Source organism: Corticium candelabrum, chromosome 15, assembly GCF_963422355.1.
Source record: "Corticium candelabrum chromosome 15, ooCorCand1.1, whole genome shotgun sequence".
Classification (NCBI taxonomy): domain Eukaryota; kingdom Metazoa; phylum Porifera; class Homoscleromorpha; order Homosclerophorida; family Plakinidae; genus Corticium; species Corticium candelabrum.
The window spans coordinates 6,791,264-6,809,288 of NC_085099.1; the positions used below are offsets into that span (position 1 = coordinate 6,791,264).

The 18,025-nt window shown below is 39.9% G+C and overlaps 1 protein-coding gene across 1 annotated transcript; it reads right to left on the reverse strand.

Annotated features, from left to right (window-relative positions):
* Positions 1-413: 413 nt before the first annotated feature.
* On the reverse strand, positions 414-11,584 carry LOC134190837 (conserved oligomeric Golgi complex subunit 7-like). The gene is made up of 12 exons (XM_062659361.1): positions 11,543-11,584; positions 11,361-11,490; positions 11,182-11,285; positions 10,321-10,386; positions 10,111-10,264; positions 9,768-9,971; positions 9,523-9,650; positions 8,710-8,796; positions 8,539-8,653; positions 2,127-2,270; positions 1,901-1,991; positions 414-638 (listed from the first exon to the last, which is right to left on the reverse strand). The coding sequence occupies exons 3-12, from the start codon at positions 11,269-11,271 to the stop codon at positions 557-559; spliced, it is 1,161 nt and encodes a 386-aa protein (XP_062515345.1). The 5' UTR covers positions 11,272-11,285; positions 11,361-11,490; positions 11,543-11,584; the 3' UTR covers positions 414-556.
* Between the last annotated feature and the right edge of the window lie 6,441 nt (positions 11,585-18,025).

Genomic DNA, 18,025 nt, shown 5'->3' on the forward strand with positions numbered 1-18,025 from the left:
TCTAGCAAACCGCCACTTTGTGGAAGCGTCATTAGCATTACTAGTACTTACAGGACTAATTATATGAGGTATGAAATGCCTTGGCCAGAGTAGGGGTTGGGGGCTTACTCGAGCTCTGGGGTATTAATCAAGCGAGTACAGTAAACATTCAAAACCAATGATATCATCATAACTATATACTCCCGGACATCCCGTTGATTTACTCACTACAGGGAGAGAACAATTGTTGAAGATAACAGCTCACAGAGTGAAGTACTCAGTATGTACCTCTGCTGCACATGCACAACTCCATCACATCCTACACCTGTCCAGGGTAGGGTGTCCAAGTGATGTAAAGCAACAAGCAGTAAGAAAGTAGAACAGACAGCAGAGACAACTGCCTAGTGACTCATTAGGTTAACTAATATGAGATGCCAGGTGATACTCAAAACTCTTTCAACACCTTACAACTAATTGCTGCAATTGCACAAATTGACTGACATATACACTCTATCAACTGTACACATAGTAAATATTATTGTGATCATTGTAACAACAATAACTAAAATATCCAAATCTACATATCAATTCCTCTAATTTGAGAAACTGTAGTGTAGATAGCACTAGGAATATTTTCATCTTTTGCTATCATCACAAATCTACAAAACAAACAGCAACATGTTACACAAAATTATTAAGCAGTGCAGTGCAACTTTGTTTTATAACCACCTCACAACAAAGACCAGACACATGAGGTTCTGTTGTAAGAATGGCAAGTAAAGCTAATTCTGAAATCAGTTGCAATTACTTCAAGATTTACTCTTCATAACTCTTACAAACAACTGTGCCTCTTTTAATTACAGTTCTACAAAAGAGTTGGTCATTCCTTACTAAAATCAACCACTATTGATTCAAAAAGTACTGTACCTCTCATCAAATTAGGTACATCTTCTTAGACAAAAAAGGCAATACTACACCGTTTACAGTTCAAAATTGTCACTTGTCACATCAAATTGGTATTCTGTTAAATCAAAGTAGCATGTATTCAGGTCAAGTCTAAGTGTGAAATCTGCAAAATCATATTGACAATGCGTGAAATCAAAATTGTCATACCTCCAACCAAATTTGTAACTTGTCAAACCAACTTTCTTGTCAGTAAAATCAAATGTGGATAACGTCAAATCAAATTAGCAAGATATCTAATCAAAAGCACAAGACATCCCTACTACCTAAGCTGTTGACTGCCATTCATTACTGATATGTAATTGTTACCACAAAATCCAAGTCACAAAGCACTGAATTTTCATATACATTAGACTTAGCGGAGAAGACTAAATATGCAGTTATGTGCTGCATCACACGCTGCCAAAAGCACTGGCCCACTGTAATGGTACTAGAAGTTATGTCATTTCACTACTCTGTATGCTTGTACACTTCACTGAGTTTGGTGATTGCCTTAAATTGTTATGTGTTAGTAACTTACTTTGCTATCTGTTGCTTTGCTATAGGTACTTTGCTTTGCTATATGTAGGTAGCTCTATTGAGATGAATGTGTGATAGCATTGATTAATTGTGATCAATGCACTAAAGTCTTACCTACTAGATGAGACGTCTTGCGCATTTAATTAGATTTCTTGCTAATTTGATTTGACATAATCCAGATTTGATTTGACAAAGAACAAAATTGCTTTGACAAGTTACAAGTTTGTTTTGAGCCAATTGAGGAATAACAGTTTTGATTTGACACATTGTCAATTTGATTCACAGATTACACACTTGATCTGACATACTACAAATTTGATTTGACATCTTGTGAATTTGATCTGACTACAAACTACTTAATTTGATTTGACAGATATAAGAATTTGATGGGACAAGTGTCAATTTTGACCTGTAAATGGTGTAAATAGTTATGACTTACTGTTCAGGATGTGCTTTGAGAAGTACAACAATCTGATTCAAAGTGACACTAGGAGTCACTTCCAGCGCAGTCAACACGTTACAAAGATACTCTAAACCAAAACAAAAGTAAGTAAGGTAATAAACAAGATTTTTATAACAGTCTTCTCCTCTTTAACTCAGATTTCTTACTTAAACCATAAATGCAGGTTACCCAAAAAGATACTATTATATTTGAAACTGAATACCAATGTCAGTGGCAAGTTGTGCTGATGATTGATGAGACAAGCAAGGAATATTCAAGATCTGCTGAATATACATCTGCATTGTGGCTTCAGTTATCGCATGAATCCAATGGTAAGCAACATCAGGTTCATGACTAGAAACAACCGCTAGTAACCCAATAAAATACAACAATCAGTCTTTACATACTAGCCCACAAAAGTGCATCTGCAAATTACCACTTCGCATGCACGTGCCTGCGTGTGTGTGTGTGTGTGTGTGTGTGTGTGTGTGTGTGTGTGTGTGTGTGTGTGTGTGTGTGTTGTGTGTGTGTGTGTGTGTGTGTGTGTGTTTGTGTGCATGCACGTGTGCGTGTGGAGGTGTGTGTGTGTGTGTGTGTGTGTGTGTGTGTGTGTGTGTGTGTGTGTGTGTGTGTATGTGTGTGTGTGTGTGTGTGTGTGTGTGTGTGTGTGTGTGTGTGTGTGTGTGTGTGTGTGTGTGTGTGACTAATTGTCTGTTTGTAAGTCTGTCTGTCTATCTCGCTGTCTGTCCATCTCTGTGCCTGTTTGCTTGTTTGTCTATGTCTGCAGAGGAAAATATAACGATACAAATTTGTCCAGCCAGAAACGGCCATCAAAGTCTGTTTAATAAAGTAAACTGTGACAAAGAAACAGAAGAACTTCATATCCTAACCGCACAATACAAGGATTGGCTAAAGAATATAGAATACAATTAGCAATAGCATGTCTGGTATGTCATTGATGCCATTAGGCTTACTGAACTCTACCCCACTCTTGTGCAGATGTGCAATTAGTTGAAAGCACCACTAATGTCAAAAATCTCAGTTTGTCATTCACCAAAAATTTTAATAAGTGAATCCCACTCTACACACTTGTTACTAAGCCAGTGTACTGCCACTGTTTCACTGCTTTCTAACAGACTTTAAGTGACAGTTTACCCACACATGCTTCGACACCAATGCAATAACGTTGGTCTGTAGGGTAGGGTTGTTGTCCACTTCTTCTGTAAGAGCGGGTACAATATCAACCGTTTATACTACAAAGCTGATTTTACACCAAACCTCTGCAACTGCAGTGGAGCACCTCTGCGACTGCAGTGGAGCAGGTTGATATGACCATGTGACTACTCAAATTTGTCATTGCAGTGCACAGAGCACCTCTCGAGGAACCAACTCCCGTGTAAAATTTCTCGGTGACGCAAACACTGCACCTTCCAGTTCATTTGAACACATGCCCACACCAGTACGGTGTAGACTGTACATGTCATCGCACTCCGCAACACTTTCAGCAATTGAAAACTTTCTGCCGATTGAAGCCGTTCTTCTACCACTAGCATTTTGTCTCTAAATTCTGATTGCATTTGAACCAAATCCAACCTACACGTTTCCTGCACTGAGTGATGAACGGGGGAGTGTGTCAATTTCTACCATCAATGTCCACCTGGCATTCTGCACAGAACCGTAAATAGAAGGCTCTGATACTGCGCAGAGCCGTTTCACAGCTGCTTGCATACACTGTTACCTTAGTAACTGCGTATATGTATGCTTCAGAACGGAATTCGTCTGAATCTGGGTGTAGTCTGAATCTGGGTGTAGTCTGAATCTGGGTGTAGTCTGAATACATGACTATCATGTACATTACCAGTGTGGTAGATCTTGTTATAAGTCTATATTGAATTATCCCATGCTTTCAATATATTTCTTTACTTTCTTAAATAATTTTAAAAAGAATGCAAACAAGTTTTAAAACAATTTGAAAAAAATGGGAAATATGTAGGGTTGTCGTACGAAAAAGAATAGAAACAAGACCATGTAGGGTGTGCTGTTACGTATTTCATATATTGGGGGGAGGTGGAGCAGATGGTAGAGTGTTGGTGATGACATCCGGGATCTTGTATTCCGTGATGAGGGTTGAAGGTTCGATCCTGGTGGAGGCAACACTGTCGCAGTTTCCTTGAGCAAGGAACTCGCCCACACTTGCTTCTCTTGACTCAGGAGTATAAATGAGTACCTGGTCATTGACTGGGGTGGACATGACCGCTGGCTTGGCAGCAACATCATGCAGCAGACGGGTATGTGTGGGCCTTGGTGTCCAGTCCCAGAGCTGTGCCATTGTCAGTGCCCCTGGATGACTGTGGCCAAGCTCCAGGTGGATTGTAGCGCTGGCCCCAAGACTCCATGTAGCGCATGGAGGCCCCTGTCTCTAGAGGCAGGGAGAGCTATCTCCGCAACTGACCTTAAGGTCGACATCGAAAGACGTGGAGGGCTTAACATTTGTCCATTTGTCCATTTCATATATTCAGTCATACAGACTGAGCAATACATTATTCCTACATTGCAAAATTTTCTAAACACTGCTATAACTTAGAAAATGGTGAAATGTAGGGATGACCTATTGTTCAGTCTGCATTAGTTAATTGATGAAAGATGTCACAGCACACCCTACATGGTTTTGTTTCTATTCTTTTTCATATGACAACCCTATAGCTTTCCCATTTTAAAAAATGTTTTAACTAAAGACAACCATTATTAAAAGAAGCATTAGAAAACCTGTTCTTTCAAAAAAAGGATGAGAGCATTGCTATGGTGATGTTGGTGTTCATTTAGAAAATTCAAACAATATTGTTTTGTTATGTGTCACTGCTCTAAATGCATTACTTCAGCACAACATACTTAATTAATGCAGAAGTGCATTGAATTAGCAAACAATCATAAGAATTAATTTCTAGCAACTGCTGTCATGGCTCCTTTGTAAATTATATAGCAACAACCTTCCAATAGACTAATAATGAATGCAAATTGTGCATGGGTCATAAATCTTTTGCATGGTTTGTTCTGATTCTGGACAAATCTAAGATAGTGCAGTTTAAAACGATATTTCAATTCTGCACACTTTGAGTGTGGGAAATTAATATAGTTACATTAAAATCAAAACATAAAATGTTTATTCAAAAGTGGTCTTTGTTCTTGACACTTTTTGTGAATGTAGGGGCTTAAAAAGAAGCATTAATTTCAGAGCAACATATATATATATATATATATATATATATATATATTACTGACATTTTATTAAGAATGGACTATATATATATAAATATATTTGTATATAATACAGATAACACAGATAACACATATCCGCCCTAAGGACAGAAGCACAAAGACTCTAAGTCATAATAATTAGGTAGATAGTCACTAATCAGTCTTGAATTATACTGCCATAAACAAACAGATAACTGTCCGTGAAATTGCCTGGAAGCTTGGCCCAGAGACAAGCCAGATGATAGAAGAGACTTCTTGACAATTGATCTCAACACCTCCAGACTATGTGCAGCCCACACTCCGTATGATTCCACCACAAGAGGGTAAAACAAACAGCCATAACTTGAAACGTTAGCAAGATGGCGTTCATCTTTGTCCACTTCCCCGGCCTCAGCAGCAGCACCAGCTTTTATGGCAGCATTAATAAGGTGAGAGGGAGTGAACGAATTCCTCACGGAAATGTCGAAATAAGCAGCCTTGCCTAGGGAAAAGTCGGGATGGAAAACGTCACCTGGTCTTGTCATAGAATGAGAGGAACAGCGTTGTTCTCGACGTACATCGGATTTGTCTAAGAGCAACCACTGGAAGATGACATCACATAAGGCATCATGTCGCTTAATCCGAAGAGGACCACAGCCAAGAGCATGGTCACCAAAAATGTCCAATTCATGACTGCACACACAACAGACTGAGTGTGGGGTGCTGGAAAAACCGGAATTCCCAAACGCAAACGCAAAGAAGTCACAAATTCACGCGGAGACATGGCCAGGCCTAGACTTGAGTTGGTGATTGCCCTCAACCAAGCCCCCGCATGAAGATATGCGACAGCACTGAAACATGCCTGTTCTCACAGACTAACAAAGCTGACTTTAATGCTGGATCTCAAAGCATCATCCAGAGCCTTCTGGAAGAAATGTTGTGTAGAAGAAACAGAGGACGAGACAGAACTAGTAGGTGGTAAAAGACTTGCAAGATGTTGCCGGCATTGCACTTCACCAGGGAAAAAGGAAGAATGCTGATATTTTTATTATATATATATATATATATAATAAAAATATAGTAGAGTCCCTGATCTAATATGGGACATTCTCAAATATGGGACACTGGCACAAAGCTTCAAAGCAAGCTACCATTTCATTTTTATATCAAAGTAAAGACTGATCATTCGTTTCTGTTAGATTCAAGCTAATCGGTTTCAGTTTCGTACTGCCACAAGCTCTTTTTCAAGGAAGGGTCCGATGCTCCAATATGGGACAAAACCATCTAATATGGGACAGCCGTCAGTTCTTGCTGAACAAAGCGTCTTAATCATGGATCGGGTATTCAGTCAAGAGGGGCATGTCTCTTCCACCGACAATGTTGAAGCCAAGTTCGTCGCTTTGTGCTTCTCCTCTAGAGAGGCGACAGAAAAGGGGCAGGGTGCAGCATCCAATATGGGACACCCGTATTGTTTGAAGCGAGACAATGTCGCGTTGCCTAGAATTTATTTGACTCTCAAACAGCAAGACAAAACTGTTTATTGCTTCTAGTGATTAATCAAGTCCTTTGTTCTCAGTTAGACAGCTTTTTCACTGTTATCTGCATTGTCTAGCTAGCTAAAACACAGCTGCAAAAACAGCTTATAGTCTAGAAATAACTGGAATCACCATCTTTGTGTTCAAACACTTTGTAGCATCTCTTGGTTGCATCAAAAACAGTCCCTGTTGTTCTTGGCAAAACCGATCGAATGTGGGTAGAGTCACTGTAATGAAGTGTTTAGAACTCAGTGACTTCCTCATTCACAAAGTGCATGTTTATGCAAGGTCTGAACTGAAGATTTATGCAGTTGAGTCAACTGTAAGTCGCTTATTGAGTATTCTCTTTACTACCTTAGTCTAGATAATTCTAGATTATTCATGAGATCTGCACGTTGTTTGAAGCCCTGCGTGCAAGAAGATATGGCTGTGCAGTTCCTGGTCTGGCTCTACGAGACAGTGTACATGGAGACGACCATGCAGAAAGACAAAGATAACGAGGACAACGCGATCTGGAACTACATAAACACTTCACTACAGTAGCTCCATCTACATTCGATCAGTTTTGCTAAGAACAACAGGGAGTGTTTTTTATGCAACCAAGAGATGCTACAAAGTGTTTGAACACAAAGATGATGATTCTGGTCATTTCTAGACTACAAGCTGTTTTTGCAGCTGTGTTTTAGTTAGCTAGACAATGCAGACAACAGTGAAAAAGCTCTCTAACTGAGAACAGAGGACTTGATAAGCACTGGAAGCAATAACAGCGTTGCCTTGCTGTTTGACAGTCAAATAAATTCTAGGCAACACAACAATGTCTCTCTTCAAACAATACGGATGTCCCATATTAGATGCTGTAACCTGCCCCTTTTCCGTTGTCTCTTTAGAGGAGAAGAGCAAAGCGACGAACTTGGCTCCAACATTGTAGGTAGAAGAGACGTGCCCCTCTTGACTGAATACCTGATCCATGCTTAAGATGCTTTGTTCAGAGAGAACTAGCGGCTGTCTCATATTAGATAGTTTTGTCCCATATTGGAGAATCGGACCCTTCCTCGAAAAGAGCTTGTGGCAGTATGAAAATGAAACCGAAGAGCTTGAATCTAACAGAAATGATTAATGAATGATCAGTCTTAACTTTGATACAAAAAATGGAGAGGTAGCTTGCTTTGAAGCTTTGTGCCAGTGTCCCATATTTGAGAATGTCCCATATTAGATCCGGGACTCTATTTAGCTGATGACCCAGCATGTTTTAGATGTCTGAACAAATTATATTCTCCTGTGTGTCTGTGTCCATGTCTGTGTCTGCATGTGCATGTCTGTGTGTCTTTGCATGTCTGTGTCTGTGCACGCATCTCTACAAGAATGCTTGCATCCATGCATGTATGCACATACATTTGTAGACACAAAAATCACATACACACACACACACACACACACACACACACACACACACACACACACGTGCGTAAGCACACACAAACACACACACACACACACACACACACACACACATGCGTACGCACACACAAACACACACACGTGCATACGCACACACAAACACACACACACACACACACACACACACACACACACACACACACACACACACACATGGTGGAGTGAGTGGTCAACACGACCAAACTCATTTATGGCTTTGCTTGTGTCTCCAAAGACCAATGCATGCCTTGCAAGAGCATCCACAAACATTGCATGTGAAGTTCCCACTCTTAGAGATCGTCTTTCGTTACACACACACACACACACACACACACACACACACACACACACACACACACACACACACACACACACAAGCATAAAGCTATGTATGACTGTAGCTGTATTAGGGATTCAATAAATTCTTACTTGGTTTACCGCTAAATAATAAAGACGATGATTTGAGAGCAAACTCAAGAGCAGGATTGTCGTGAGAAGTGTATGATTCCAGTTGCTGGGGCAAAGTAAGCAAGCGATCCCCAATCTAAATACTGTCGTGATGAACTTACAATTATTTGACAGTAGTGTAAACAGTCTAACTTGAGTGATGTATGTGAGAGGAGAAAGAGAAAATGAAGGCAGCACCAAAGAACTAGCTTCGTTGTCCGATGTTCCTGCTTGCCAAATCTGTTGTTACAAAAAGAAAAAATACATTGATAGTCAAACGAGAAAATAGGTAAACACACACAAACAACCACACAAACATAATGCACAAATGAACAGAAAACACAACAAGCACTGCACAAATGTAACAAGTGCGTTTGCAGGCATGCATGTAAACAGTAAAATAAGTAAAGGCTGTAATGTGTGATGAAAATTTAACATTACATTACATTACATTACATTACATTACATTACATAATTAATTAAGCTATGCTCCAGAAGCAAGAGTAAAACTACCATGTGCTAGTCAAGAAACCCCTCAAATTTGCTCTACTAGTAATCCCTTAGTTCCAAGCTAGATATGCAAGAGGACTGACTCATTACACTGACTGAGGTAAAATATATTCACTCAAAGTCCCTCCATAGCTGATGTTTAATTAAGCCAAGCACGCTCTGTAGATGTCACCATTCCCTATCACAAACCACAGACTCTCACATTTTTACTCTTGACACAAAAAAAGATAAGCGCATGTTCATCTCTAATCGAAAGAAATTAAAACTGTGACCACTGCCAAAACTATGACCAAAAACGTTTTCATTCAAATGCAATTCTCTTTCAACTGAGTCACAGGTGCCTCACTGTACATACACACAGCAGCACCAACAAACAACAACAAACAAAAATACAAACAACAGCAACAATAACAACAGTAACAACACCAATTCCTATCTGAATGCAAGCCCAATCACCTTAAGTGTCGGGATTTGTAAAAGATTCTCTTTCAGACTAACAAAAAGCATGTTAAATGCAAAGTCATGACAGCTATCACTGAATGCAACCAAACGTTGATGAGACCCGGAAAGCAATGAATCAGAAGCTAACATAAAAATGCAAAGAACAAACAGCATTAATTAACAAGAGCAACAAAACTTCTTGTTGTTGCTAGGTTATACATAATAAAACATTCACATCCTCTACTAGAATTGCTACACACCCGTTTCACATTGATAGATGAGTTCTACCAACTGCTGATATTCAGCAGGTCGATGCTCAACGAGATAATTATATGTATGAAGAGCTACATGAGAAACTGGCATCCATGGAGATGAGCTAGAAAACAGTTGAATAATTGAAGCTCTTGACAAAACAGATGCAGAAAGATTGGATTGAAACATTGCAAATTTGAGCAACAGATCTCCTAAAATACATAGAAATGCAGGTTCATGGGCAAAACAAAAGCACACACACAAGAGCAAAAAGATAGAAATAAACACACACAGAAAACAGATAGCAAGACAAGATGGCAAGCAGACCAAAACACACTGCTATAGTCGAACCGCAACATTGCAACAGTCCAAATGCATTCTGTGCATATCCCCAGTCTTCGCCAAACGTTGCCATCTGATTCCCACTGGGTAATTCTAGTCTACAAATTGACTTTAGTTCCACTAAAACCACATCCAGCCTTGACAAATACCCACTAAACAAACTCTGCCCACACAATCATATCAGTTAACATCAGTAAATGTGGTGAGCATGTACAGCACCTCAAGAGCAGAAAGAAGGCCAACAAAGCCTAACCCATCAGTAAATGCAAGACAATGGCTAACAGCCTAAAAGACACATAACAACTGATTACCTGAAAACATTTTGTAATTCTCCACAGAACAATGTAGCCAAACAAACACACACATGCATGCACACACGCATGCACACACGCACGCATGTACACGTGCACACACACACACACACACACACACACACACACACACACACACACACACACGCTATTATGGAATGAGTAGTCGGAACAACTAATCTCAATCATGGCTTTGCCTATGTCTGTATAAACTAATCCGAGCCCCATAGGATCGACCACATATATCACATATGTAGCCCGTTTGCGATAGCTGAGCAGCTTTTCTCTTCCGTCGTTTCCGCTTCAATGAGTGAACTCGTTGGTCCTTAAAGATTGTTGCTGACTCCTTGCAAACAGCTCTCCATAACGTCTGATCTGATGCAATGTTTTCCCATTTGGATACATTCACAAAACCACATAATTTCATATTGGATTTCAGGGTATCTCTATAACGCAACTTCTGTCCTCCAGCTGATCTACTTCCATCTCTTAGCTGACAGTAAAAGACAGCTTCGGGCAGCCACTCATCAGTCATGCGACACACATGTTTACACCAACAAAGTTGGGACTGCACAAGAAATGCTTCTATTCCCAATATTTTACATTTTTTCAAAACCTCTGTGTTGGGTAGCCAATCTTGCCATTTGATATTCGCTATCTTGTGGAGACAACGCGTGTGGAATCTGTCTAGTTGTCTGACGTGTCTCCTGTACTAAGTCCAGGTCTCACAACCATAGAGTAGAGTGGCAATAATAACAGCACAATATACCTTCACTTTCGTAACTATGCTGATCCCATGTTCATTCCAAAGCTGTCTTGTCAAGCTACCAAAAGCAACACCAGCTTTGTTCAGACGCATAGCAATTTCGTCATCTAGAACAGGGTTTTGTGATAATAAACTTTCAAATATTTGAACTTCTCAACTGATTTGAATGCACTTCCGTTCACCTTCACAGTTAGAGGTGTGTATGTAGCTCCAGGCTTTGGCTGTAGCAAATCTTCTGTCTTTTTCAAACTGATAGTAAGTCCAAACCTTTGTGCCGCATTGGCAAGCAGTCCATGATAAACTGGATGTCGTCTAAAGAATGGGCAATGAGAACACAATCGTCTGCAAAAAGCAAGTCCCATACCAAGATGTCTCTAATTTTTCCTTTGCGTTGAATCGACGAAGATTAAAGATACCTCCATCAGCATCAGATTGAAGGTAAATAAATAATTTTGTTACAATTCTTGAATGCAACATTCAACATCATTGCAAAGAACACATTGAATAACAAAGGTGCCAGAACACAGCCTTGTTTGATGCCATTGGTAACTTTAAATGAATTTGATGAGTCTTCATTGTGTATCATCTTGGCTGCCATATTGTCATGAAAGATCTTATTATGTTGACAAGTTTACGAGAACAGCCAATCGTAGACAGGATTTTCTATAAAAGGTTTCTATTCACGGTGTCAAAAGCCTTAGTAAGGTCAACAAAGACCATGAAAGATCTTTGTGCTGTTCACAGCAATTTCCCTGCAATTGCCTGGCTCTAAAAGTCATGTCTGTAGTCCCACGACCCGAGTGAAAGCCACATTGGCTGTCTGGAAGTATGTTGCTAGAGACATTACTGGAGAGCATATTCTGTATGATGTGAGCTAGAATTTTTCCTGCAGTGGACAACAGGGAGATGCCACGATGGTTGCCACAGATAGAACGGTCCCTTTTGCGCTTGTATAGGTGAATGATGGCTGCATCTTTAAAGTCCTTAGGAACTGATTCTTGTCATACAGCTGTATACAGTTGAAGTAACTTTCCTATCAGATGTTTACCACCAAATCTGAAGTTTTCAGAAGGTAAACCATCTGAACCTGAAGCTCTCCCAGATGACATCTGATCAATAACTGCCTTATTCACTTCGTCCATAGCTGGATTTTCTATGAGTTGGTCTTGCAATGGCCACTCAGGTAATTCTTCCAACACTGTTTCATCAACAACAGATGAACGATTCAGAACTGATTGAAAATGTTCAGCCCATCTTTGTATAATTTCATTGTGATTAGTGAGTAGACATAAGACATTGCTGGAAGAGACGGGTGTGAACCTTTTATGCTGAGAACCAACCATTGTCTTCAAACTAATATACACACGCTTCATATCATGTTCATCTGCTGCCCTTTGTATAGAATGTGCTTGATCTTGCCACCACTTCTTTTTCATTATCCATAGCTTTACTTGCACAGATTGCCTCAGACGATTGTATATCAGTCTCTTAGACTTAGAGCTATTATTAGTAATCCAACTGTTATGAGCCTTGGGCATTGGGCATACTTTGAAGTAGACTCTGAAGAGAAGAATCATTCATGTCAAACCAGTCTTGATGTTTACGCTTGGGATGACCTACATACACTCTCAGATGCACATTGGTAAGTTCTATATTTCACTTCGTTCCAGAGAGACTCGATGTCTTCAGAATCCATTGGTTCTGCTGATGACTGCTGTATCATATGTTGGAACTGACATCTAGTGTCGTTCAGGTGTAGATTCTCGACACATAATTTTCTTACAAACTTGGATCTGCCTGGATGATGTTTGGTTTGGATAACTAAAGAAGTGGTACATCTCATTAAAAGAGGGTCAGACCAGCAACCATCTCCTCTCATAGCTCGAGTTAGTCTGATGTCTTATAAGTCGCGTTGCGTTGCTTTACAAGACATAATCCAGAAGATGCCAGTGATGTGAGTGTGGATGCATCCATGTTGTCTTGTATTTATTAAGTTGTTGAAAGACAGTATTTGTTATTACAAGGGCATTCTGGGCACAGGTAGAAAGAAGCAGAGTTCCATTTAAATTTTCTTTTCCCATACCATGATGGCCAATCACCTTGCTCCAAGCAGAATTGTCACAACCAACATGAGCATTAAAGTCCCCAAACAGAAATAATTTGTGGTTGCTTGGAACCAAATCAAGCACTCTGGTCAAGTCTTCATAGAATCGTTCTTTAGCTTCATCTGAATCCACGAGAGTCGGTACATAGGCACTGATAAGTGTAGCAAACGATCATGTGAAAGACTCACACGTAATGACATTAAACAAGAGTTTATTCCTTTTGGAAGAAATTCAAACTGGTGTAGACTACTGGTTTTAATAGCAAAACCCACACCAGCTTGGTGTTTCTCGCCTTTTGGCACACCTGAATAAAGAAGGTGTAACCAGCACCAATTTCTTCCAAATTTGATTCACCAGCCAAATGTGTCTCACTGAGTGCAGCAATATCGATGTTATATCACCTAAGCTCTCTAGCAATAATAGCAGTAGGATGTTCATGACTTACATTATTTCAATTGTCTTGTAAGGTTCAAACATTCCATGTTGCAAGGGTACGTTTCAACTTGAGTATATTACGTTTCTTTCGATGGCATACTGGATGCCCAGTTGACTGTGGTAAGCCAACAGAATATAAGAGAAGCAAGATTTGTTTAAGGTTCCATTTATCACCCCTTCTCCTTATAGAGAGAGCAGTGCTGTCCCTGAAAGGGCTGCTCTGACACTTAGGTAGGATATCAATGATACAGTTGCTCCAGTCAGCATCAAACGACCATCACACCTGAGCCACCAATGTGTAAGTTCGAGACTAAGAGCTTCCAGTGTCATTCTACACCTGCCCGTCACCTCTAGCCCAACGCCGTTGGATTTGAATAGAAGACACAGAGAATAGAAAAATAAATAAATAGATATGTCACGAAGACCTGTACATTAAATTGATTAAAGTGAGATGGGCGTGTGCAGAACCGATCCCACTCTCTCTCTTTCCAAAACTCACCAAATGTTGACAGGTGAAGACATACAACATGCCAAGCGACAAGCATGGACGCAGTAAGCTGTCCAGAATCTTGAAACAAGGAACTACACTTCAAAGTCAAAGTGACCACAGTTGCTTACGATACTGTGCTGAAATGCTCCTCTGACTAATTCAGTCTTGGAAGCTGGGTTCTATTTCCAGTAGCAGCGTCATCTGCTACCAAGCACGTCCACTGGTTGCGGATAGTGGAGAAGCCCTTAGATATCAGGGTTAGCTGCGAAATAAGCAGGTTTGACCTGATGAATAAGCAGTCGTGGACAGTCTGGTGGCAGTACCATCAGAGTGTACTGGGACAATAGATGGCACTATTGTACCTATAAAATATCACATGTCCTCTATGACGATACTGGACATGGTAAGTTTGGCCGCCATTAAATAGGCCATTGCGAAGTTTGAACACACACACACACACACACACACACACACACACACACACACACACACACACACACACACACACACACACACACACACACACACACACACACACACACACACCTATATGTATATACATATGGATGTGTGTGCATACACACAAAGTGTCCCAAAAATGTATACACCCTTTGAATGATTATTATATGTCTGGATCAAAAGGTCACCCCAACCCCAACCCCATGGAGTCATCAGTTCAAACACCTGTGATAACTTAAATAGAAGATCCCACAATTGTCTTCTTTCACTTGGTATAAAATCCAGATATATCTATAATCATTCACGCTGTCTATACTTTTGGAACATCCTATATGTATGTACTGTATCCATTTGTATGTCTGTATGCATATATATCATAACTAATAATTAAAGCTGTGTCTACACCCTTGCTTCTACAGCTACGAGCCTTCTGAAAACCACGATAGGACTGTTGCAAAGAGTTACAAATCTAACCTTTACTTTCCTTTTAAGTGGACTACTTGTAACATCTATCTAAATTGTTCAAAGCGACTGTTGTTTCATGTGACAACAAAGCCCGTAATAGTCTGTAGTTGTCAAGGTACAGTAACGAGAGTTATCACATATGAAATATAAATATTGGTCATGCTTATGCACTGTTAGGTTCCTCTACAAAAGTCCTACTAAAATCACGAAAGTGATTGATTTCACGTTAACCAGTTGCAAGAAAGCTCTGTTGTTTTTTCCAACAAGACTTGGCAATCGCAAACATAAACTATGCTGCTCTGGTAAAAAAATTGTTTCATGAACGTTTCGCAAATCTGATTTGTAGTTCTTCCATTAACTCTGGTTGCCACGTATAATCAATCGCAACTACAGCTCAGTGATTGAACCAAAGTAAGGTGTGGCACAGTCCTGAGCATAACAGACGTAGATACCCCAAATAGACCGCAGACCAGAAGTCAGTTCACTACTGTATGTTTTGAGTATGGCACTCGCCAAATCTCATGACTTTTACCAAGTCCCATTGCTTTTCGCTCATAGCTGAAACTAAGCATAGCAATGAGCTTGCACAATCACAAACTACTGATGACTAATTAGCATAACTGTAATGACAATTGAGAATCAAATAAACACATTTACAACAACAATACACTTATAAAACAATTGCAAACATTCAAATTAGCCAAACAAACTACATGTAGTAATAGTAAACAAGCAGGTAGACATGCAAACAAACTAACAACATACAGATAAGCAGACAAAAGAACAACACTTCTTACTGAATCTGCCAAATGATACAGTTTTGAGATGGAGTTGCTAATCAAATTAACAGTATCCACAAGACCTTGTGCTTCCTGCAAATACCATAAGAAAACTCTTCCTCTGATACAACCAAGAGTATACAAATAGTCCACACCAGACTGATAAAGCCCAATTCTCCTAGAAGATGGTCTTGCTCAAGACTTGCATACATCAGTTGAAACTCAGAAAACGGTGAATGAATGGCCCTTCCTAATGAATGCATTTCTTCATCTCCAACTGTTTGCATGCAATACAAGCAACACTGAATTAAAACTAAGAAAAGAAACAGCAAGAGTTTTATATTTCTTGTGGAAGTCTACATATCTGTTTATTCTGTTTACCTGTCCATTGAACTCTGTTTGTCTGTTGGTCTAGCTGGTTTTCCCTGTCTGTCTGTAGATTTGTCTGTCTGTCAATACATATATATATATATATGTTTTTCAAATACCACAACATTCCATCAGAAACTTAAAAAGCAAAGCTAAAAAGTCCTTTACATCTTTCTCTTCAACTCCAGCCTCTGCAGATGGTCCAGGATTTAAAATGGCATATGTGATTAGGCTGTAATGAGTTCCTCACTGAAACATCAAAAAAAGCACTACATCTTTCTAAAAAATCAGGATGATACAAGTCACCGAGACGTTTGAAGTTTTCTGCACTACAACGTTGTTCAATTTTCGAGCCCTTGTTGCCAGAAAAGAGATAATGAAAGAGTACGTCATGTAAAGCATCATGGCGTTGATCCTAAGACTTCGGTTTCTACAACTTAGTAGATGATCTCCAAAGACATCGAGAATGTGCCCACAAGAACACTTGGAAACATTCGGTGGAAGAGAGAAGAGTGGTATACCAAGAAAGACCCGAACAGCAATCACGAATTCCTCTCTAGACATGGATAGGCCAAGTTTAGGGTTTGGGGTTGCCCGGTGCCATGCTCCAGTGTGAGCAATTGCAAGAGTACTAAGTCTCGCTTGATCGCGAAGACTACTTACAGATTTCAACCTAATAAGCACTGACGTGTCAAAATGACTTTGAAGCTGACATTGTTTCAAATCAGGGAGTTGCAAATTTGGCCTGACACCGTCTAAGACATTGTTGAAAATACAAATATAATCCTGTTCTCCTAAATATGAAGTAACAGAAGGAAGCTGGGTTAGTTGCACAGTCAGCTGTCGACAAGAATTGCAACTACCAAGAAAAGCAGCGACAGCAGAACAACCGACAGAACATCAACCTAACCCTCCAAGGCAAGAAGGGAAGGTATGTATGTATGTATGTATGTATGTATGTATGTATGTCAATGAGAGATACAGGGTGGAAGACAACAGCCAAAGATCTCCAGTTATCAGCCGACAATTGCGACTTCAAATCGTTTTACGTTACACTTAAACAAGTGTTTGGACCTGTGGCATACAGCTTTGCTCCACTTCGCAGTGTTGATGGGGAAGTATTATTTACTCAGAAGAATAACGTGTAACGAAGTTGGGCTGAACATTTCCAATCTGTGCTCAACAGATCATCATTCATTTTTTCAGAGGCTATTGAGAGCATTCCTCAACTTCCTATTTGCCCTAAATTCGTAAGGATACTCGAAAATGATGAGATCTTTGGTGCTATCCAGGAAATGTCTAACAACAAAGCAGCAGGTGCTGACAAGATACCTGCAGAAGTTTACAAATATGGAGGGCAGCTATTATCAAAGATAGGAGACCTTATTCGTGACTGCTGGAGACAAGAAACTTTTCCTCAAGATTTCAAAGATGAGAATATTGTACATCTGTACAAGAAAAAGAAGATAAGTTAGACTGCAACAATCATCGAGGTATTTCCCTCTTATCCATAACTGGGAAGATTATGGCAAGAGTACCACTAAACAGTTTGACTGCTCATATAGCCAGTAGAATTTTTCCTGAAGCCAGTGTGGTTTCAGATGTGGCAGAGGCACAGTTGATATGATCTTCTCAGCTCAGCAGGTGCAAAAAGAGCCTTGAGCAACATACTGACATATTTATTGTTTTTGTGGACTTTGCGAAAGCTTTTGACTCTGTGGATCAATCTGGCTCGAGGAGAATTT

Coding starts and splice junctions, on each gene's coding strand:
- LOC134190837 (XM_062659361.1), bottom strand. CDS start 11,271: ATGCGTCTGAACAAAGCTGGTGTTGCTTTTGGTAGCTTGACAAGACAG. Junction 10,387..11,181: donor GCATAGTTACGAAAGTGAAG/GTATATTGTGCT, acceptor TGTGTCTTTTAG/GCTGTTAGCCATTGTCTTGC. Junction 10,265..10,320: donor GCCTTCTTTCTGCTCTTGAG/GTGCTGTACATG, acceptor TTGTGTGGGCAG/AGTTTGTTTAGTGGGTATTT.